The sequence below is a fragment of the Podarcis cretensis genome (assembly GCF_951804945.1).
Source record: "Podarcis cretensis genome assembly, chromosome: 13".
Classification (NCBI taxonomy): domain Eukaryota; kingdom Metazoa; phylum Chordata; class Lepidosauria; order Squamata; family Lacertidae; genus Podarcis; species Podarcis cretensis.
In genome coordinates this window covers 50594373-50618138 of record NC_137182.1, presented here as the reverse complement: position 1 = coordinate 50618138, position 23766 = coordinate 50594373, and the positions used below count along the sequence as shown (strand labels likewise).

Below are 23766 nucleotides of genomic sequence, written 5' to 3'. Positions count from 1 at the left end.
GTGTGTCTCCCTCTCCGTCCATAGGCAGTCATTCTGCCGCCCTTCTCCCCACAGCTCCTGCATCGCTCTCTCCAGAGCCCGCCCCACCTTCCCCGCTGCCGCCCCACTCTGTGCCAGACCTGGGGGCTCCCCAGAGGCTGTTTGGGTGCCTGGTGTGCCAAGCCTTCAACACGGACAGCCTGGAAGCGCTCCTGAGGCATGCGTCGGCCCCCCGCTCGCTGCCCGAGGCCGAGTGGAAGGAGGTGTCGGGCGACTTGCACCGCTGCCGGCTCTGCGCCTACGGCACCCAGCTGAAGGCCAACTTCCAGCTGCACCTCAAGACCGACAAGCATGCCCTCAAGTACCAGCTGGCGGCCCACCTGCGCGAAGGGGGCAGCCTCGGGGCCCACATGGGGGCGGAGCTTCCGCTCGGCCCGCCCCTCCACCTGCACTGCAATCTCTGCGAATACGAGACCAACAGCAAGGAGAAGATGAGGCTGCACGTGGCGGGAGCCGGCCACCAGGAGGCGCTGCAAGGCTACAAGGTGCCGGGGTCCGAGGGGAGTGGGCGGGGCTTGTGGATGACACAGGGAGCGGCCTTCCTCCAACTCCTGCCAAAAGGGGGCGGAGCTAAGCTGTCCTTTTCAGGACGTTCCTAACAGGAAGTAGGTGGAGCCAAGCAGAAAGGGGGTGGAGCCACAGGAATGGGAGGGGCTTTAGAGGAATGGAGGCATGCCATAAGAGGAAAAGGGTAGGTGTGAGAAGGGGCAGGTGGGAGCCACTTCTCAGAGGAAGCCACCTGGAACGTTGAACGGATGCCATGTCCTTGCTATCTGCAATTCTTTCCTTCTCTCCCACTAGTTCCTCCTGGAAATGGAGGCCACATTGGCCACGCCGCCAGGCCCCGAACCTGCCCCGTTCCGCTGCCTCCTTTGCAACACGGACGCGCCGAACCGCCTGGCCATGATCCAGCACCTGCGCTCTCCCCAACACCGCGACTCCCATGGCCAGTGGCGCCTGCAGCTCCTCCAGAACGGAGAAAGCACCCCGGGCCTCGAGAGATACATCTGCTTTGCTCCCGCCAACCCCGCTGGTAACGGCCCTGCAGTTTGGCCATGGCGGGCACCCCGTGCCGCCGGAGAGGGTGGCAAACCCGCAGAAGGTGCCAGGCTGCAGATTTGCACTGAATGAAGGGCATGAATGGTGGATTGTGGGGAATAGCAGCAAGAGTAGTAGGGGCTGAATTTTGAGGAGAAGAAACAGCAATTCTTGCAAATGTTCAAAGTGGCAAAGCTGTGGGAGGTGTTTTTTTTGGGGGGGGGGGAACTGAAGGTCGGATACCGAATACTCTTTCATTCCTCCATTGTCTGCCCGCCTTCTCCCCCCCCTTCTCTCTTTCACGCCCCCTTTGCTTCGCCACGTCTTCCCCTTTTGCTCTGCGTTTAATGCATGCCTGTGTCCGCAGATATTCAAGCGAGAAGCTGCTGAACGCTCCATCCTCCTCTTCTTCCACCGCCGCCGCCAACCTCCCTCTCCTTCTCTCCCTCCCCCTCCCCCCCCCAGCTTCATAATGGATTATGACAGATACTGGGGTGGTTGCCTAGCAACCCGCAGGAAGAATGAAGGAGAGGAGAAATGAGAAAGAGAGATGTAGGGACCACAGCCGGGCGGGGGGGGGGGGAGGGAGAGGAAAAAAAGGGAAGAGAGAAAGAAATAGGGAGGAAGGATAGAGATCGCCTTTCCTCCCTTCCTCTCCTTCTCCTAGCTGGTAGCTGCCCTCATCCACCTCCCGTCAGGTGCCCAGGGCGGACACCCCCCCCCCACGTGATGCGAGTTGGCCTCGTTCCCAGCTTCAAATTTATCTTTCAAAACATTGTTGACCCTGCAAATGTTCCGCCTCCCCCTTAACACCGCACACCTGAGAGCGTGCAGAAGTGTCAACAAGGATCAGCTGCATAAAATGCATTTAAAATGTGGGAAGGGGAGCTGTGTGGGTCGTGGGGAGGCTAGTGAGGGGGTCCAGTCCTGAGGGCAGACTCCAAGCCAAAAGATGGGAATGGGTGGCTTTGGTTGGGTGGGTAAAGCAGTCCTGGATAAGGGGATCATTTTTAATTTTTTTTTGAGCAGGGAACCTAGTGGAAGCGAGAGCCTAGAATGCGGGTGTCCGGGGTGGGTGGGTGCTTATGTGGGGAAGGCATATGGGGAGATTTGAAGCAGTTAGGAGAAGGCAATAGGAAAAGTGTGCACCGGGAAAGGGGGGGGGGTTTGCCGGATGAGAACACCCTGCGTTGTGAGAAATGGAGGTCTTAACATCTTGGCGGGTGTATTGAATAGTGTTAATTGAGTTGCCAATGGCAGTGAGGTTGCTACTGCCGGGCGGGAAGGCAAGTCCGTTCGATATTAACGATCCCACTTGGGTTGAGAGTTTAATTAGTCTCTGACGAGGATAAAGTCCTGGATCGTGCGTCATGCCGGCTCTCGCAGCGTCGGAGGCGGAATTCCCTCCTCTCTCGTCTCCCTCTCCCCCCACCCCACCCCCAGGTTTCCCACCTTCCAAACTCCCAGGCGAAAGAGGAGGAGCAGGAATATCAGCCAGGCTATCTGGGGGGCGGAGGTCTCTGGAAGTTGGGCCACAGCTCCCATCATCCCTGCCCATAGGCCATGCTGGCTGGGGGTTGGTGGAGTCCAACAGCCCACCCCCCATTTCACTTCTCCCTCCACCCCGCACCCACATGTGGTTCTCTCCCCGTCTCTAGGGAAGGAAACAGCACCAGAGAACTTGCCCCCCGAAAAGGAAACGCAGAGTAAAGCCCAGGCGGCTGGTGAGTGACTCCTCCCCTCTTGTGCAAAGCCACGCCCACTGGTGAGGTTGCTCCGCCTTGAAGCCACACCTACATTGCTGGCCACGCCCCTAACCCCTCCCTCGTGGCGGCAGCCCATGCGAAAGGCTCCTCCCATTCAGGGATGCCAAACACCCCAAATGTTTGTGCGCCTCTTGATTCCCCCAGCGCCACCCTCCCTTAAGGAGGTGGTGTTCTGTTGAAAGGTGCAGCCATCCTCAACAAGGGGGCTGTAGCGCCAGGAATATGAGGCGAAGACCCTGCAATGCCTTCCCTCGGTTTTGAGTGTTTTCTTAAGTGCAGAGTCCCATTTTGCCACCGCGACTGCTGCAAAAGGAATAATACCAGGGGTATTTGTGGGCGAGTCTTAGCAAGTCTCGCTCCTCGTTTCCATGAGGCTGGCTGTTTTTATTATCCTTATTAAATTTATTACCTCCAGCTGGTCCCAGGGCGGGTTATGGCGATTTTTAAAAAATTCAGCATTTCAAATATCTTGCGCTTGCAGGAATAGGGATGGTTGCATTGATTGGGGGGGGGGGGCGGCAGCCGCCAAGGCATCCTTTTCAGGGTGCCTGACCCAATGCCCCCCTATTCAGCTGTCCCCCAAGAGTGCCTCTCTCACCACACCCCTCCATCAGGCCTCAAAGCCCCTTGGAGCTTTTAACCGCCATTTTGAAAGTGTCTGCAGGAAAACACCATAATGTTTCCCCCCCCCCCCGCCTTTCTTTCCTTCCTGCAGGTTCTGACGAGACTGAAACGAAAGCTGGAGGTGTGGGAGACACTACAGTGAGTGGCACTTATTGGGGGTCTTTGCGGGGGGGGGGGCAGAGGTGGGGGAATCACACAGTGTCTCTGAAGCCCCGTCTCCTCCATTTTAACCCTCTCTACACGATTCAACGGCGGCAGCCTCAAACATCCCAGTGAAACTTCACTTGGCAGATTAGGTTTTTTTTGCTTGCTTGCTTGTTCCTGGTGGGGGGCCAAATGGTTGAATTAAAAACAGAAATTAAGCATCTCTGCCCAGCAGGCGGAGGGGGATGAGATCCACCCTGATGAAACAAATTGGGCATGACCAGCTGTGAAATACACAATGTTAACCGTACCACTGCATCTTCAAAGCCTGTTTCTTGAATGGGATTGTCTACTTATACTGGTCCCATCCTATAAACATTGCATTGCCATGCATCCAGGGGTTTGGAAAACTCACTTCTCTGTCTGTTCTGACGCCACCTTTGCCCAGCCCAGAAAGGCCTGTGATTCTCAAGATGAAAACGTTGGCAAGGCTGTGCAGACGTTTTACAGCTGCCCCCCACTGAGCACACGGGCGCGGACCTGGCGGTTCAGGAAAGCAACAGAACCTCTCATTTTCGCTCAGCTCAACCCTTGACCTGCCTTGTGCTATCGGCAGATACCAATCAGCCCTTAGGTGAAATCCTGACACAGACACTTTCATGTCTCTCTTTGATCCTTCAGCCTAAGGCCTTTAAGCCACACACATTCCCCGGTCTGCCGCTTGGGGCACTAGCTTGTTTGCGTGTAAGAAAAGGCAGTATTTTGGGGCGTGGGGAGGGGAGAGAGTTTATTTATTTTCTTCCGAAGATGGCCCAGAACCAAGATAAGCAGGTGGAAGCAAGCATGTGTCGGCTCCATCTTTTTAATGATTACTAATCGCCCTTTGTGGTTTCCCTATTAAAAACTTTTTGTTTTCTTTCGTTCTGCCTACACCGCCACGCCTACTCCCTCAAATCCTCAATGAGATATATATGCAAATCCCCCTTTCCCCCCAGGTGCCAGGAAGAGACAGCCTCCTGCTTTCTGGAGCTAACGTTTTTTCTTTTCTCGGACCTCCATCTCTCTCCCCCCCCCTTCACCTTCTTCCTGCCAAACAGGTGTTCTGCTGCCCCTACTGCAATTACACCGACCAATCAGCCGAAGCCGTTCGGGCTCACACCGTCTCCCAGCATGCCGTGCAGCCCAAATTCCGATGCCCGCTCTGCCAGGAGCAGCTGGTCGGGCGCACCAACCTCCACTTCCACCTCAGCCACATTCACAACGTGGTGCCCGAATGCGTGGAGAAGCTGCTTCTGGTGGTGAGTTGCTGGCTCAGTGGGTATCTCTCCCTGCCCCTCTTCCCTGCCCCGCTTAATGTTGGAATCATATTAAGGGTGGGGTGGAGGGGATACAATCACAGAAACTGCTTTTTCACATGCCACTAACCCTTTGCAGGTAATTCAACAGGTGAAGCTTCTCCTTCTCTGGAAAGCTTGACCTGTTGGGTCTGCGCCTGTCATGCTGCTGTCAAAGAGGGGGGGACTGTGCTTGACAATAGGGGCTGGGGAAGATGTGGGGACCCAGTGGTGAGGACAACAAGGGATTATTGGGTTTTTGTTTTTATTTCGATTACAGTGGTACCTTGGTTCTCAAACTTAATCCGTTCCGGAAGCCTGTTCCAAAATCAAAGCATTCGAAACCAAGGCGCACTTTCTCAAAGAAAGCAATGCAAAACGGATTAATCCGTTCCAGACTTTTAAAAACAACCCCTGAAACAGCCATTTAACATGAATTTTACTATCTAACGAGACCACTGAGCCATAAAATGAAAGCAATAATCAATGTACTGTACTATAAAATAAATAAGACAGTGTTGTAGATGATAAAAATTAAAATTATTATTTTTTCCTTACCTCCACTGATGATAGTCATTGTTTGGATGGGGGGCTTTTATCCATTTCTGCAGGCACACAATCAATCCATCAGTAGCTGAACTGTCACAAAAACAAATTAACCGAAAAAGCCTCAGAAACAAAAACCACAAAATAAATAGCAAAAACAAAAGCGCCAAACTTAATCTGTTCTTGAAGTCCGTTTGACTTCCGAAATGTTCAAGGCACGGCTTCTGATTAGTGCAGGCGCCCCAGCAACAACAGCTGACAGCCGCATTGGACGTTTGGCTTCCGAAAAACGTTTGAAAAGCGGAACACTTCCGGGTTTTCGGCGTTTGAGTACCAATGCATTTGAGAATCAAGGTGCCACTGTATGCATCTTGAGGTTTTATATTTTGATTTTGTTCTGTGAGCCAACCTGAGACCTCCGGGTATAGGGTGGTATATAAATTCTAATCATCATCATCATCATCAGAGAGCCAAGTGGGGGCGTCATTAGGAGGGAGGTGTTTGTGGCTCCACCGACTGGTGAGCTTTAGCCTGTTTCCACCATTCGTGAAATGGCCACAGCAGCATTTTGTAAATACCGTACTTTTTGCTCTATAAGAATCACTTTTCCCCTCCTGAAAAGTAAGGGGAAATGTGTGTGCGTCTTATGGAGCGAATGCAGCCTGCACAGCTTTCACTGCGCAGCGATCCCTCTTGCTGTTCTGGCTTCTGAGATTCAGAATATTTTTTTTCTTGTTTTCCTCCTCCCAAAACTAGGTGTGTCTTATGGTCTGGTGCGTCTTATAGAGCGAAAAATACGGTGCTTTATAAATTGGGGAGTTCTGCATCCCTGCTCCAAATGATCACTACTAACTGGGTCCTCCGTTCCCCATCCCGCCTTTGGCTCATATAATTCTGCCTTTTTCTTCTTCTTGACCTTCTCTCCAGGCCACTACTGTGGAAATGACCTTTGCCACCAAAGTTATCCCCGGCCTCAACCTCCCTCCTGACCCACTTAAGCCGGGCGGGACGCCCAGCTCAGAGCAGGGGGCTGGGAATGAACCTGAAAGCCCTATTGCTGGTAAGTAGCGTGTGGACTGCAAAGAGAGGAGATTCCACCCGCTAAGGGTAGCATCAAGATGCCAGAGATATCATGGCAACCGGGACGCCTGCTTGACCTTAACCTCCCCTCCCTGGCAACCCTTGCCAAAAAAACCCCAAAAAATTAAGCAGGAAGAAGCAGCTACTGGCAGGACTAATCAATGGCTTTGTCGTGCCTATTCTCAAGCTTCTCTCTCTGGAGGGCATGAGGAGTAGAAACCTGCTTCCTGGGAAACCCTTAAGGCTTCTTAGGATGCCACAAGCGATTGTATTGTTTTGAGAAGCAGTACAAACGCAACCCAACGGTGCACTGACAAAGCAAAGCATATTAAGTAACACAAGTCCCTCTTGCAGGGCGGGGGCTGTAAATGCCCCAAATATTTAGCCCTCCTAAATATCAGAAATTGGGAATGAGGTCAAGGGAGTACTTGTTCTGCTTCATTTGAACACACCCCCTACAAAAATTCAAGCAGCTAATCTACACAGATCTACATTTACAGATGAGGCAGGAAGCGTCAAGGTATGAAAAGCGCCATGGATAAAAAGAAGAATTCCCCCACAGGCAGTGAGGCCTACGTTTTGCCAGGAAACACACCTGCTCTCAGCAGGTGCCCCTGGGGATTCCCAGCCGTTTTTGGACAAACTCTCTAGCAAACACCTAGAATTGTGGGGTTGGTAAAGACAGACCAAGCACCACAGAATCGTGGGACTGTAGAGTTGGGTCTCTTCCACAGACAGGGCCACAGTGACTGTGATGCCAGCCTCCCTGCCCCTGGAGATATCTGTGGTTCCGGGGGGGGGAGGGGGACCAGGAAAGGGACCACAACGATCACCTAGTCCAACTCTCTGCAGTGCAGGAGTCTTTTGCCCAACATGGGGCCCGAACCCAAGACCCTGAAATTAAGAGTCTCGTGATAGTTGATGTGCTATTTGCGATCCACTGTGGCAAGCTACACTTCTGCACCTAGAACCTCCATGCACACACACAAATACATGCTGACTAAGGAGCGACAAAACAGGCTGCGGGGATAACTGATGGTATCTTTTCTCTCTCCTTTTTCTTTCTCTCTCCTACATCAGCACCACTCACAGGGGAGAAATCTTCTCCGGCTCCTGCGCTTGGCCCTGAAACTCCTCCTCCTCCAGCCTCCCCTGCTCCACCTGCTGACCCCCCAGAAAAGCCACCCCCAACCTCTTCTCCACCTCCTCCTCCACTGCCACCGCCACCACCACCTCCTCCTTCAGTTGCTCCTCTGGAGTTTGAAGACGAAGATGCTCCACATCCGAATGCCCCGTTGGAGGAGCCGCTGCCGCCGCCGCCACCACCGGTTTCAGCCGAGACTCCTGAGGCCTCTCCGCTCGCCCTGCCCAGCCAAGACCCCCGGCACCCACTGTCCTACCGCAAGGCAACCAATTTCGCCTTGGATAAGTTCCTCGACCCGGCCCGGCCCTACAAGTGCACAGTGTGCAAGGAGTCCTTCACGCAGAAAAACATCCTCTTGGTGCACTACAACTCCGTCTCCCACCTGCACAAGATGAAGAAGGCCTCGGCCGACCCCTCCACGCCGTCCCGGGGCGAGCCCGGCGGCACCGGTGTTCTCCAGCCCTCCTCGGACAAGCCCTACAAGTGCACCACCTGCCGGGTCTCCTACAACCAGAGCTCCACGCTGGAGATCCACATGCGCTCCGTCCTGCACCAGACCCGCTCCCGCGTCGCCAAGATGGAAGCCGCCGGCAAAGCGGAGCTGCCGGCCGCCGAGCCGGATCCCCCGTGCGAAGCGCCGCTGGAAGCGGAAGCCCCCAAGCTCCTGGAGGCGGGCTGCGTGCAGGTGCCCACGCTCCCGTTCCTGGCGCCGTCCGCGGCGGAGCTGCAGCGCTTCCCTGCGCCCTTGTTCACTCCGCCGCTGCTGCCGCCCTTCCCGCTGGTGCCAGAGTCGCTCCTGAAACTCCAGCAGCAGCAACAGCAGCTGCTGCTCCCCTTCTATCTGCACGACCTCAAGGTGGCCCCCAAGCTGGCTTTGGCTACCCCGGCACTGACCCTCCCAGCCACACCGCCCGTGCTGCTGCCACCTCTGCCAACCAAGGAAGAGCAGGCACCGGCAGCCGCTGCCGGCTCCAAACCGGAGGCGCCAGAAGAGGCCGAAGCTGAGGAGGCCGAGGGGAGCCAGCAAGGAAGCGAGGCATCCCGCACGGCTGCCAAAGCCCTCCTGGAGAACTTTGGGTTTGAGCTGGTGATCCAGTACAATGAGGGGAAGCAGCCTGCCGCCCCTGCCCCGGCCGCACCTCCGCGCCCGCCGGCAGGCAAGCTCTTGTGCGGCACATGCGGGAAGCAGTTCTCCAACATGCTCATCCTGAAGACGCATGAGGAGCATGTGCACCGGCGGTTCCTGCCCTTCGAGGCGCTCAACCGCTACGCCGCCCAGTTCCGGAAGAGCTATGACAGCATGTATCCCCCTCCGCCGCCGGCACTGCCCATCGAGACGGCCACTGCCACGACGACTGCCCCAACTACTGCTGCTGCCACAGACACCACCACAGTGACCGTGCCAGCCACCCTGCCCCTGGAGATCCCCCCGCTCTGCCCTCCATTTTTAATGCAGCCCATGCCAGTGGTGGTGCCGCCGCTAGAGAGCGAGACCCCCCTTGTGCCTCCTGAGCGCTTGAAATCCTTGTGGTTCCGGGCGGAGGACGAGGATGGCGGCGGCGGGCCCGGGGTTCCCGAGCCTCTTCGCGGGGGGTTCCCGTCCACCCGGCGCTTCTCCCGCACCAAGTTCACAGAGTTCCAGTCTCAAGCCCTACAGTCTTTCTTCGAGTGCAGCGCCTACCCCAAAGACGGCGAGGTGGAGCGGCTGTCTGCAATGCTGGGGTTGCCCAACAGGGTCATCGTGGTTTGGTTCCAAAACGCCCGCCAGAAAGCGCGGAAATGCGGCGGGAGCGAGGCCAGCGTGGGGGGCGGAGGTGCCGCAGTGCAGCCCTCTTGCAAGAAATGCCGGGCGTCCTTCCGCTGTATCTTTGAGCTCATGCGCCACCTTAAAAAGTGCTACAACGACCAGCCGGTGGATGCGGAGGGAGAGGGGGCCGAGGAGGAGAACGAGGGCCCTGAGGAAGAGGAGCAGGAGGAGGAGGAAGAAGAAGAGCAGCAGCAGCAGCAGCAGCAACAGCAGCCGCCCAAGCCTTCAGGGGCTAATGGAGAAGCCAAGATTGACGGCACTGGAGATAAACCTCAGGAGGAGGAACAACCCACGGCCCCTCCCGAAAGTGCAAGCACCCATCCCTGTGACCACTGCACAGCCAAATTCTCAAGCGTCGACCTCCTCAATATCCACCGTGTTTCTCACATGCCAGCAACCGGCCCTCCGCCAATCCCAGTTGCCCCCCAGCCTCCCCTGGATTTGGCCCCGCTGGTGTTTGGCGACCGCGCCGCCCACCCAGACCCCTCCCGGGCACAGAAGCGGAAGCACGAGGACGGGAGCTTGTCGCCCACCGGCAGCGAGTGCGCCAGCGTGGCGGGAGGGGACAGTGAGCCCCCCCGGGACAAGCGCCTGCGCACCACCATTTTGCCGGAGCAGCTGGAGATCCTGTACCGCTGGTACATGCAGGACTCCAACCCGACCCGCAAGATGCTCGACTGCATCTCCGAAGAGGTTGGGCTCAAGAAGAGGGTGGTCCAAGTGTGGTTCCAGAACACGAGAGCCCGCGAGAGGAAGGGTCAGTTTCGGTGCAACGCCGGCACGGCCAACGCAACCGGCAAGCCCTCGCCGGTGCTCCCCTCCGCCTTCCCAAAGTTCAGCCCTCTGCCGCGAGACCAGACCATCCACTACGGAGCGGCCTTCGCGCCCAGCCTCTCTGCGGTGAGCTTACAGCTACCTCCAGCGAAGCCAGAGATTCCTGCGGAGCCACAAGCGCAGGAAGAAGCAGCCGAAGAAGAACTGCCAAAAGAGAATGAAGACCGGAGCCTGTCGGGAGGGGAGATGAGCGACTCGTCTTCCTCCTCCTCCTCGTCGCTGGCCGATCTGGATTTTTCCGGCAGCCGGCGGAGCCGAGGGGCGGACGGCGGCTTTGGAGGCATGCACGACGCTTTGGGCCAGCGCCGGTATCGCACGCAGATGTCCAGCCTGCAGCTGAAGATCATGAAGGTTTGCTACGAGGCCTACAGGACGCCCACCATGCAAGAGTGCGAGGTGCTGGGCGAGGAAATAGGGCTGCCCAAGCGGGTGATCCAAGTGTGGTTCCAGAACGCCAGGGCCAAGGAGAAGAAGGCCAAGGCTGCCAGCGGCGGCGAGGAGGGGCATCCCAGCACTCCATCGCAGGCCGAGTGCCCCTACTGCGAAGTCAAGTACGATTTCTACGTGTCCTGCCGTGGGCACCTCTTCTCCCGTGGGCACCTCGCCCGACTCAAGGAGGCCATCAAGGCTCAGCTCAAGAGCGAGAGCAAGTGCTATGAGCTCGTGCCGGACAAAGGGACGCCATCTCCCACCAGGCTGGGTGCCTCCATGCCTCCCGCCACAGTGCCATCTTCCCTTGGAATCATGGCTCCCTTTGCGCCAGGTGAGTGAGAGGTGGGAAGGAAAGGTAAGTTACGTTCAAGGAGGTTGGGGATAGGGCCTCGTCTTTAAGCCGTGTTACAGGTTCGCCACTCACTATGGGATCTTTCCAGTCCAATATCTGCTCAGCTTCTCTCCACAAGTATCGCTAGGTCTCCACATGCTGCTCTGACCCTAATCCCCACTTCTGCCATTTTGCGTGGAAATGGCGTCATTTTCATCCCAAGTAGTCGCTCTGTGTGGCATTCTGGTTCTCCACACAATCTTTCTCTTCTCCCAACTTTTTTTCCCTTTTCTTCCCACTAGCATAGCCTTTCCTTCCCCCTGTCCCGTCCCCGAGGCTTCCATTGTGCACGTCGGGAGTAGGTTGAGGTGAAAATGGCGCCGAAATCTCCTCCTCTTCCCCCTGCATCTGGGGTGGTTCATTGAGAGTGGTAGTTGGTGTCTTGTTACCAGAATGAGAGGGCGTCCATCTCAGCAACCAGAGGAAGCAGATGTTGGGTTGTGGAATTGTAGAAATGTAGAGGATCATCTAGTCCAACCCCCTGCAAGACCCAACGTGGGACTCGAACCCCTAATAAATAATAATAATAACAAATTTATTATTTATACCCCTCCCATCTGGATGGGCTTCCCCAGCCACTCTGGGTAGCTTCCAACAAAATATTTAAAATACATTAAAACATCAGTCATTAAAAATTTCCCTAAATAGGGCTGCCTTCAGATGTCTTCTAAAAGTCAGATGGTTGTTTATTTCCTTGACATCTGATGGGAGGGCATTCTATAGGGCGGGCGCCACTACCAAGAAGGCCCTCTGCCTGGTTCCCTGTAACCTCACTTCTTGCAGGGAGGGAACTCTCAGTGTCCGGACTCAACAATGGGGGTGGAGACCATAGCTGTCAATGTTTCCCTTTTATTAAGGGAAATTCCCCTATTCTGAATAGGATTTCCCTTAAAAAAAGGAAAAAGTTGACAGCTATGGTGGAGACGCTCCTTCAGGTATACTGGGCCGAGGTCGTTTAGGGCTTTAAAGGTCAGCACCAACACTTTGAATTGTCCTCGTAAACGTACTGAGAGCCAATGTAAGTCTTTCAAGAGATTAACCCTGAGATTAAGAGTTTCATGCTCTCCAGCCTTAGCTACCCCAGGAGGGCTTGGCTGGGCTCTCCGGTCATCCTGCAAAGACTCTGTCCCTAAGGGTTTGAAGCAGGGAGCCAGTGGAGAAAGGCAACACTGAGGAAACAGGTGGAGGCAGCACACAACTCACACCTCTTTTCTCTCCGAACAGGCCCTTCCTCTTCCTCCTCCGGGGCCCTGAGCACCCCTTTGGCCTCCACGCAGCCGGGGCCCCCCTTACCTCAGCACCTCACTCCGGAACCAGCCCAGCTTGGCCCCTCCACAGAGCCGCCGGCACCTGCTCCAGAGACTTCCCCGGGCGACGGCCAGGCAGACCCCGCCTCCAGCTCAGCCCAGGAACCCTCCGTGCCCTCCACTGCCGCGGTGAAGAACCTCAAGACGTTGAAGGCTGCCGTGCCGGCCCTGCTGGGAGGCCAATTCCTGCCCTTCCCATTGCCGGCGGCAGCAACGGCGGCTGCCCCCTCGCTCTTTGGCGCGCAGCTGCCCGGGGCCTACTTCCAGCAGCTCTACGGCATGAAGAAGGGGCTGTTCCCCATGAACCCCGTCATACCTCAGACGCTTATGGGGCTGCTGCCCAGCCCCCTGCTCCCGACGCCCATGCCCGAGCCGCCCGTCGAGGTGCCCGAGGCCCCCGGCATCTCCACGGTTGACGTGACTCACCAGTACCTCTGCCGCCAGTGCAAGGCGGCCTTCGAGAGCGAGGGGGCCGCCGCCGCCCACCAGGCCACTTTCTGCTACTTTGGGCGCCAGCCCCCCGCGGCCCCGCCCCCGCTGCGGGTGCCCGTGTGCACCTACCACTGCCTGGCCTGCGAGGTGCTTGTGAGCGGGCGCGAGGCCCTGGGGGCCCACCTTCGCTCCAGCGCTCACCGGCGCAAAGCCGGATCCAACGCAGCAACCGCATCGGTGTTTGCCAAAGAGGAATCCAAATTACCTCACTCGGACTCCAGCCCAAAAAGTAACGCTACCTCTACGACACTACTAGCTTTATAGAGACGGATGCTACACTGCCACCGACCGAGAGAGAAGGACTAAGCAACCAACCAACTAGCCAACCAGCCGGCGGAGGGAAGGGCGCCCGCTTGGCGTGCCCTGCGCCCTCTGCCCATACCAAACGCCCATCACGCAGCCCCCCGCCACCAGTAAACTCAAGAAACGGCCCCCGGCCGAGGCAACACCCAGTTGCCCGAAGGCCACACTCTTCCCAAACCCCTGGGTAGCCATGTGGGCAAAGCTGGACCCAGATGTTCAGCTGTCCCACCCCACTCCCCCAACCCCACCGCCATCTTGAGGGAAGACCAGTTGACCTGGTGCGGAACAGAAATGCAGCCTGCTGTCTGAGGAGCCCCCCAACAGTGCCCACCTCAGAAATGCCTTGCGCTCTGCATGGAGTGCAGAAGCTGTTCTCCTCTGCCACCCACCGTGCCCATTGCCCTCACAGCCCTGTGCATTGGCCGACGCCAGTTCCCAGGGTCTCTCCTCCCTGAAAGGGTTCCTGGATCCTGTCCGACATGGGTGCCCAACCCATCGCCTTCCCGCAGTCCCTTCACACATGCCTGTGTATTCCAGAGTCTTCCACCTCCTGTGGCATACACATGTACCTCACATGAGAGAGGCACGAGAGGCTCTCACTGTCTATGGTTCAGGTCTCAGTGTCCTCCATGTTTTCCCTCAAGGAGGGTCCCTGAGCATCTCAACAGGTGTTCCTTGGGATGCCGACTCCAGCGGAGAGGACCCCCTTCCCTCGCCGCACCGTCTCCTCGTGTCAACGGGAGCTTCCCAGAATCCTTTGCCCAAAGTCCAACCCCTCATGTGTGCAAGAGCCACACACCCCCATCCCGCCCATCTCCACACACGCTCGTGACCGCTGCCGGCACACCTGCCGCACGCCCTCGTGCGAACCTGGTCTCCCCTCCCTCCCTCCCTCTCTCTCACACACACACCTGCTTAGAGCTCCTTCTCTCACTCTCTCTCACCTTCCACCCTTTTACTGTGTTATTACCGACTTGAGAAAGGCCAAAAAAAAAAAAAAAGCAAACAAAAATAATGGACGGAAAGAAAGAAAAGTTATTAACCCAAGGAAACAAAACTTAAGGGGGGGAGGGGGGGCAAAGATGAGAAACTGAGTCCCCAACCCCACACCCCCAACCCCTCCTAGAGCATGTGCTGCCCATTGTGTATAATAATTCCCGTCCTGGACGGATGGACAGACTCCCGAACTTGTTGATGGATTTTGAACGACTTGAACAGCAACCAAACTGGGAAAGAAAGGCGCCTCTCCCTCTTCTTTCCCGCCATTTTTCCCTCCTCTCTCTCTCTCTCTCCTCCTCCTCCTCCTCCTCCTCGTCCCCAGTTGGGTCTCTGCCCGCACTGAGGAACCAAATAAAACTAACAACCTCGCTGTCTTTTTCCTCCTGATAGACGTGACTTCCGTCTCCGTGCGGGAAACGACACACAAAAAAAAAACCCTACTCCGATGGCTTTAAAAAGAAAGAAAGAAAGAAAGAAAGAAAGAGAAGAAAATAATAATAAAATAAAACCAGAAGGATCCTCCCGTCTACACACACACAGTTACCTGCCACGTGCTGGTGTGCCGACGTCCTTGCAAAAAAGAAAAAAAAAGGAAAAAAAAAGAACACAAAAAACCCTCTTTATGAATCCAAAGCTCTTTAAAAAAAAAAAAAAAAACTTCTATACAATAACCAAAAAGAAAACCAACAGTTTGAGAGAGAGACTACCCACCAACAAAAGGAATAATAAAAAGCAAACTGGAAATAATTTTTTTTAAAAAGAAAAAGACATATGACGACGATGACGAAGAAGAAGAAGAAAAGTTACGCCCTCACGTTTTTCTTCCTCCTTTGTGTCCGTTCTTTTGGGGTTCCTTCTCCCGTTCTTTTCTTTCCCCAGCCCTTTCCACCCCCCCTCTTCCGACCTGCCAAGTGTTTTTTGGGCCCTCTCCCACTTAAAACAAAGATGGACAAGAATTTTAAGAAGTTGATGGAAGTGGAAACCTGTGGGGTAGAGAAGGGGGGATTACAAAAAAAAAAAGAAAGAATCCCCCACAAAAATAACCAAACGAACTACATTCGGGGCGTCCAGAGGGGGTGGGCTCCTACAGCGGCTCACCCTCCGAGACCACCCTGTTTTCCTCAGACTGGCCCCCTTCTCCCCACAACTCTGCACCCCAGAATGGGGCGAGGGGAAATGTCTTTCTGTTGTGTATTTAAAGGGGGGGATGGGGTACAATAAAAAATTTAAAAGAAATAAAAATTATATTAAAGAGACGATCTGGGGGGGAACATGCTTTTGGCAGGGTGGTGGTTGGTTGCATATATTTGTGGGGGGGAGAGGGAAGAGAGTAAAAGCACTGAAGAATAGACAAATATTGGATATTGATCGAAGGTCTCGCTTTTTCCTGTGAAGCAGGGAAAGTATCTTTCATGTGCACCCAAAACAACTTTTTTTTTTTTTTTAAAAAAGTGAATTCCTTGATCTAGGGGTTTAGTTGCACAGTGCCAATGAATGTGGGTTGTTGTTCTTATTATTTATTAAATCTATACAGTGGTGCCCCGCAAGACGAATGCCTCGCAAGACGGAAAACCTGCTAGACGAAAGGGTTTTCCGTTTTGGAGATGCTTCGCAAAACGAATTTCCTATGGGCTTGCTTCGCAAGACGAAAATGTCTTTCGAGTTCCTGCGGGTTTTTTTCCTCCCCCCCCTTTTTCTAAGCCGCTTATCAGCTGATCCGCTAAGCCGCTTAACAGCTGATCCGCTAAGCTGCTAAACCGCTTAACAGCTGATCCGCTAAGCCGCTTAACAGCTGATCCACTAAGCCGCTTATCAGCTGATCCGCTAAGCCGCTAAGCCGCTTATCAGCTGATCCGCTAAGCCCCTAAGCCGCTAATAGCGCTAATCCGCTAAGCCGCTAATGGGCTTGCCTCGCAAGACGAAAAAACCGCAAGACGAAGAGACTCGCGGAACGGATTCTTTTCGTCTTGCGAGGCACCACTGTATAGTGACCCTCATCACAAGGTCTCAGGGCAGGTTCACCGAATAAAATACAAGATAAAAACACAAGTAGATAATTAAAATAAAAGAAGAATCACCATCCCTCCCTTATTAACAAGTTGGATGCAGGGCTCAGCTGCTTATGTTTTACTTGGGAACTGATCATCCATATGCCTTGGGAAAGCAGTGCCACAAAACAGGGGCACTAAAGATTTGAAGTCCTGTGGTACAGGAGGGCCACAACCAGGTTTTCTGTTTTTTTCTGGGTCCTCCAACACACTTGAAAAAGGGGGCACAGATTTGCATGACGTTTGCGTCTGCTTTGTGTCATTCTCGACCGGCAGAATTCGAACGCACCACTCTTCCTCCCCAAAAAATTGTATTTCCAAACTAGAAACAGCTGAACCTGCTTAATTTCTGCCTGCCACACAGCTGTTGGAAGGCTGGCTTTCTCTCAATGCCACAACCCTAAGCCAAAACCTAGTCCTGTACCCAGTTACCTGGGAGTAAGACCTATTAAGCACATAGGTAATCCCTTCTCACATATACCACTATACTGCAAATTGCCTGCACAGTGAATTCTTATTGCTTGGTGTTTATGCCGAAGCCTCTTTCTTTGCAGGTTATTATTATTATTATTATTATTATTATTATTATTATTATTGCATTGCCATCTGATGGTGGGGGGAATTCCTTTAACATCCGCCTGGACTCACTGTGTATAGAGTATTTGCAGGAAACAACTCAGACAAACCCACCACAGGAAAGATGTATCCTAGTTGCTGCAGGGAAAGGGGAAATTATGGAGATCCCAAGGATGAGAAAATTGAGACAGAAGAAGGAAATCGGTAGCTCTTTGAGACCTGGGGATTTCTCTGGCTGGGTGTTCAAACAGCTCCCTTGTCAATCACAGCTATGACTTCACTCATTGGCTAAAAACCAAAAGGCGGGAGCAGCCAGGCTGGCTCATCTAATAGAATATGCTTATAAAAACAATTGCACATTTGCTTCATAACTTGCTTTCTAGATGGGCTACATACTTTAGCACTGACTGTTATCTGCCTCCCCACCTCCCTGCTAATAATGGGTGCAAACCCAAATAAAATCTCAAACCCTGTGATTTAATGCAAAAATGTTCTAAAACAATTTTGCCTAGCAAGAAATGTGCATGGAAAGAAAAACAGTATTGTTTTCCAACCGGCACCAGTTTCTTAGCAGGCGATCCAAATATTCTGATTTTTGTAGGGTTGATTTGGAGGGGGAAATGCTACAAAGAAATCCAAACCAGCTACTGGTTTAAACTAAGCTCACCAGTAAGATATTATTCTGATTCTTTTTTCATCTCCATACCGTCAGGTGCTCTTGAGAGTTTTCTGCTGGGAGAAAAGCAGGGCAGACTTTCGAAAATTAAACAAGATCTCTGGCACCAGGCAAGAGCGCTGCCCTTGCCTAGCTATGCTGGTTTTTCCAAAACTCGGTCACACTAGAGTGTGACCAAGGAACGGAAGTCAGGAAGAGGCTGTGCAAGATAGCAGAGGAGATTCTCAGTGGTTGAGATCAACCAGGAGCAGATTTAGGTGCCCCCCCCCAAAAAAAAAATTCCTCAAGGGGGATCCGTTCTGTTTTCTCTCATAGGAGTGAACGGTGCCCAGGATGGTTAGAAAATAAAATGAGATAATAAGACAACGATTTTAGGAAGCTGGGTGCCACCCCATGGAGGAAGCCCATGGGTCTCTCCCAGCCCTGCCTGGAAGTGACAGAAATTGAACCCGGGACCTTTGGCACGTGGAGAAGATGCTCCACCATGTTGGTGTTTGGTATCTGGGAATCAGGGAGGGGAAAGATTTTCACGGCATGGGAGAGGAGCGTTATCACCTGCTAACAGGCTGCATGTTGGAAAGTCTTTGTCAAGGGCAAAGGGAATATTTTATGTGCAACAGAGCATAAATACCGGCATAAAATGTGGGCTGACCCATTTTTAAAGGCTTGGGATATGAGGTGCAAGCGCACTACTTCACTGACATCTATTTGGGGCTGTGACCTTGATCAATCAACTCCCCATCTATTGTTCTTTAATGGCGGCAGAATTCGCACGCATTTCCAGATCTGTCTCCACCCCCGCCCTCTTCTTTGCCAAACTCTAAACGTCTGAGGGGTGGGGTGGGGGGAGAAGGAGAAGGTAGCCTGCCATCTTTGGCCTGTGTTTCTCAAGCCGCGGGAACCAGGGCTTGGTTCCCTGTTTCTGCTGCCACGGCAACGGGCGCCATCTTGGAGACATTGATAGAAGACTATTTGTAGTCTTTTGACATAAGGGCAGAGCAAAGGGCCCTGGAGTGGGGTGAGGGAAGGGGGCAAAGACCATGGGAATTTTTCCAAGGGCGGGGAGGCAAAGTATGTAGAAACCAGCCTACCGTAAAATTAAAAATTATTGGTCCACCCTCACTTTTCCCTCTGGCCCTGCCAAGTCACTGGCACATGGCCACCTAAAGATTGCTCAGATCAAAATTCCCCATCCCCACCACCCCAAATTCCATAGGGCAGACCCACATACGCCATACCCCACCCGGGCCCACAAAAGGCCAACATAGTGCATTGGATGGGATATTGGGTGCAGGTCAGGGAGACTTGGGTTCGAATCCCTTTTCAAACATGAAGCTCACTGGGCGATGTTGGGCAATTCACACTTCCTCAGCTGCACCTACCTCACAGGGGTGTTGTGAGTACAAAATATAGAAAGCAGACAGCCCTCAACAGAAGACATGTTAAGATTAATTTCTACCTTCAGGGATCCTGGGATAAGGCTATATTGTTGGGTCAACATCACCCTTGGTGTAATCAGAGCTCAGATTTAACCGATCAATTCAGCCCCGGCCAGCTCCTACTTTGCTGCCACCTGGCTGGCAAAAACCTGGCCCCTATGCCCTCCCCATCTCTTGGACCAGCCTAAAAAACTCAAAACTCATTGCCTGCCTGCCCCACACAGCTCCCACCTGCCCACTAGCTTTGTGCAAGAGGTTCCTGCTCTGCCACCAGCCCCACTGTTCCTGTGTGGGGCTGCCCTTGGAAGACAACATGGCAACTTCAACTGGTGCAAACTGCAGCGGCCACATTAGCGGCTGGGCTTCTGTGTAGATCTCAAAAGCCCCTGGGCCCAATTCACCGTGCTCACGCTGGTGTTTAAAGCCGTAAACGACACGGGCCCTCAATACCTGAAAGAGAGTCTCCTTCGCTACAGACCCTCTCAGGTGTTTAGATCGACAAAGAGGGGCAGCCCTCTTTCTTGTTCCAGGGCCCTCAGAAGCTCTGGGGGGTAGCAGCCCAGGACAGGGCCTTCTCTGTGGCAGCCCCTAAGTTGTGGGAAATGTACCTGGCACCCTCATTGTGTGGCTTTTGGCAAATGCTGAAGATGCACCCCTTTATCCTGGCTTTCGACCTCAAAAGTACGTAACTCTTAGACCCACCTTATTTCTGTAATGGTGGGTTGTTTCAAACTGTTTTTCATATTGCTTTTTAATAGTAACTCACCCTGGGGCCTTAGGGTGGAGGGTGAAAATAATAATAATAATAATAATAATAATAATAATAATAATAATAAAATTCGGATGTGGGAAACAGAATCAAACTCTGCCAAGTGATCCTGTGCACAGTCCCAACCAGCGCCAGAATCTCAGCTTCAAGATCTCTCTACAATCTCCCTACGTCTGCTAGGCCTGACCAAATGCCTGCCTTTCACTATCACACGCCAATTACCGTATTTTTTGCTCTATAAGACTCACTTTTTCCCTCCTAAAAAGTAAGGGGAAGTGTGTGTGTGTGTTATGGAGTGAATGCAGGCTGTGCAGCTATCACAGAAGCCAGAACAGCAAGAGGGATTTCTGCTTTCACTGCACAGCGATCCCTCTTGCTGTTCTGGCTTCTGAGATTCAGAATATTTTTTTTCTTGTTTTCCTCCTCCCAAAACTAGGTGCATCTTGTGGTCTGGTGCGTCTTATAGAGCGAAAAATGCAGCGTTTATTGAGTTCAAACAGGACTGAAAACAGACCCGCACATAATAAATTAAAACACACACACACACAGGCATATTAATAAAGCAGCACTGACCCCCACAAAAATACTGTTTGGGGTTTGTGGCAAAGATTAGCCTCTAACATAAATGTTTTCGTTTCAGAGGATCAATCAATGCCTGATTTTTAAAAGACGATTCTAGCCCTCATGACTGTAGTGGGGCGTTGGGGGTGTGAAGCTTAGAAACAGGTTTCTGCTGGAATCAAAAAGCTAAAGAAACAATAATAATGCATCCGTTTGCGGTCTGGGGAAAGGAGGGAGAGAACTTGCTGGCATCATGATACTTTTCTTCTGACGTCTTCCCTAAGGATCGGGAAAGGCAAACGAGAAGGGCAGGAGGAATGTGGCTCTCTGCTTTCTCTGTCAACGAAAACACGACTCCGAGCTGATACAACACAGAGTACAGTCCTTTCTAGACTGCACCATCTCAGACTGCAAGCTTGGAAAGTCCCAATAACACCCCCTCACACCTCCCTGTTCTTAAAAAATGAGCACGTCAGGGGGAAGCATTCTAATCTAACCCTCTCTTTCGCTTGCAATATTTTCCCCCACAATGGGGAAAGCATTCAAACAGATGATTCCCCCATCTATAGTCCAAGTGGTATAGTCCACCATGGATATTTCTGCAATTGGCTAGGTGACATTTACACTGCTGTTTGTTTCAGTGTGCTCAATCTCTGACACAATAGACAGGTTATGGGGCTAAACTCTGGCTCAGATCGAGCCTCTCCTCTCCTGAAGCATCTCGCATTACGACAATATTTGAAAACCATCATCTGCATTGATTAGCAAAAATATTCCGCTAATTTCTCTCAGGTTCCTGAACAATGGCTCCTCTCGTGAATCATCTCACCTTACGAGGATATTCAAAAACCATTATCTGCATTGATGAGCAAAAATATTTTGCTACTTAACGTGGGCTGATTAAATTCAGCATCACCAAATCAACAGACTCATCAGTGTTCTTTTGCGGCAAAATATATACATCTACCTAGATCTGTATACACACAAACACCATGGATGAGAACAAGGCGAGTGACACCCATCGGCTCTCTGCCCCAAATGTATGACATGCTCTGCATTGAAATATCATACTGGTAACCCAAAAAACTACACCCGTGCTATAGACCTGCAACATTTTGAAGCCTGCTCAACTCTTGAGTGTTTCTCCACCACCAAAGAATCGTGGGAACTGTAGTCTTCTGGGGAGGCTGAAAATTCTTCCCTAGCCTATGTCCATCAACTTTTAGTTGCTAGGCACAGCTATTAGGTCTGAAACTGATCTAACATCTGCAAACATTAACCAATCAGAAATCCCCCAGGCGCCAAGCATGTTTTGCAACTGGTCCAGGTCCAATTGCGACCACATGGTGATCTATGGAGGGCAGGTTGGCAACCGACCTCTCCACCTGACTGGCCCGTCCAACTTCCTTAAGCAGGAAAGCAGAAAAACTTATTTATTGTGTTTATATCCCATGTTTTCCTCCAAGCGGTACATGGTTCACCCCCATCCTCAGTTAGTGCTTACAACGACCTTGTGAGGTGGGTTAAGGGACTGTGAGTGGCCTAAGGTCACCCAGTGAACGTCATGACTGAGTGGGGATTATGAACCCTCATCTCCCAGGTCCTGGTCCGACACTCTAACCACTACACCACACTGGCTTCCTAGAGTACTTCTGCTATGGAACACTATACAGTGGTACCTCTGGTTGCAAAAGGGATCCACTCTGGAGCCCCGTTCGCAACATGAGCAGAATGCAACCCGCGTCAGTGTATGCGCGGGTTGCGATTTGCCGCTTCTGCACATGTGCCTAACGTCATTTTGAGCGGTGAAACCCGGAAGTAACCCTGTCCGGTACTTCCAGGTTGCCGCAGGACGCAACCTGAAAACACTCAACCTGAAGCAAATGCAACACGAGGTATAATAATAATAATAATAATAATAATAATAATAATAATAATTTATTATTTATACCCCACCCATCTGGCTGAGTTTCCCCAGCCACTCTGGGCGGCTTCCAATCAAGTATTAAAAACAATACAGTATGACTGTATAAATAATATTAGGTATATAAATATGAAGAAAGCCAAATGTCTCTTAAGAGAAAGGACCATAACCAGACTTCTACTTGCCACCTTCTCTCAAAAGGTGCTCCCCCATCCCCAACATGAAATTCTGTTTAAGCTATAAATGTTAAAAGTGGAAATTGCAGCCACTGTGCTGCTGCTGAGAGCTAAACCATGGTTTGGCTCAACATGCCACCTGAACCCAGGCTTGTGGTTTATTTTGAACCCCCACAAAGCAAGAACCACAACTAAACAATCCCTGACCATCCAACCTCTGCCACCTTCCGAGGTCACATGTTTCACCATGAATTGCTCTTCTGGTCAAAAAGTTCTTCCTAAATTTGGTGGGAATCTCCTTTCTTGTGATTTGAATCAAACTGGCTCGACTCCTACCCTCTGCAGCAGCAGGAGACAAGCTTGTCCCCATCTTCCATGGGGCAGCGCCTCAAGAAGAAGAAGAGTTTGGATTTGATATCCCGCCTTTCATTCCCTTTAAGGAGTCTTAAATCGGCCAACATTCTCCTTTCCCTTCCTCCCCCCACAACAAACACTCTGTGAGGTGAGTGGGGCTGAGAGACTTCAAAGAAGTGTGAGTGGCCCAAGGTCACCCAGCAGCTGCATGGGGAGGAGCGGGGAATCGAACCCGGTTCACCAGATTACGAGTCCACCGCTCTTAACCACTACACCACACTGGCTCTCTCAGATATTTGAAGATGGCTCTCATAGCGGCTCTGTCTTCTCTTCTACAGGCACCCAACTACCTCAACCGTTCCTCCTAAAGACCTTTATAATCTTGGTCTCTGTCTTCCGGCACACGTTCCAGCTTGTCAATATCCCCCTTAATGCTAAGCTACAGTTCGGTTTAGCGGCACATGCAAAGCAGCTCTGTGCCGGTCCTGAGATTCGCAAAGAATTTACTTCGGCTGTTGAAAACCTACTACCATACAGTTCCGATGCTCAGGAAAGAAAGGAAAGAGAACTCCAGCCCAGATTAAGAGGGGAAGTTCCTCAGTCCCATTTGCATAGGCTCAAAGCGTGACAAGGTCTCTTTCTGTACTAATTTGGCAGTATTTGTTCAGTTGGCTGGCAAGTTGCCTTTCCAAAGGACTCAGGGAAGGCTAACTCTAGGTAAAGGTAAAGGTACCCCTGCCCGTACGGGCCAGTCGTGTCCGACTCTAGGGTTGTGCGCCCATTTCACTTAAGAGGCCGGGGGCCAGCGCTGTCCGGAGACACTTCCGGGTCACGTGGCCAGCGTGACGAAGCTGCCCTGGCGAGCCAGAGCCGCACACGGAAACGCCGTTTACCTTCCTGCTATAAAGCGGTACCTATTTATCTACTTGCACTTAAGGGTGCTTTCGAACTGCTAGGTGGGCA

At 52.5% G+C, this 23766-nt stretch overlaps 1 protein-coding gene and 1 long non-coding RNA gene across 5 annotated transcripts in view; one reads left to right on the top strand and one right to left on the bottom strand.

Moving 5' to 3' along the window:
• Nucleotides 1-14738, top strand: part of ZFHX2 (zinc finger homeobox 2) — a 32274-nt gene extending 17536 nt beyond the window's left edge. Inside the window, exons 3-10 of one of the 4 annotated variants that reach the window (XM_079951696.1) lie at nucleotides 25-524; nucleotides 841-1141; nucleotides 2736-2801; nucleotides 3559-3605; nucleotides 4709-4909; nucleotides 6419-6551; nucleotides 7652-11119; nucleotides 12404-14738. In XM_079951696.1, the coding sequence (XP_079807822.1) occupies nucleotides 25-524; nucleotides 841-1141; nucleotides 2736-2801; nucleotides 3559-3605; nucleotides 4709-4909; nucleotides 6419-6551; nucleotides 7652-11119; nucleotides 12404-13242 (5555 nt within the window). In that variant the 3' untranslated portion in view covers nucleotides 13243-14738. The remainder of the gene's footprint in view (nucleotides 1-24; nucleotides 525-840; nucleotides 1142-2735; nucleotides 2802-3558; nucleotides 3606-4708; nucleotides 4910-6418; nucleotides 6552-7651; nucleotides 11120-12403) is intronic. The other 3 variants (XM_079951699.1, XM_079951697.1, XM_079951698.1) reach the window with 3 other exon arrangements.
• The window catches only part of LOC307202367, a 40176-nt gene that overhangs the window by 12190 nt on the left and 4220 nt on the right, over nucleotides 1-23766 (bottom strand). Inside the window, exon 2 of the long non-coding RNA XR_013832855.1 lies at nucleotides 5504-5584. This is a non-coding gene — a long non-coding RNA (uncharacterized lncRNA). The remainder of the gene's footprint in view (nucleotides 1-5503; nucleotides 5585-23766) is intronic.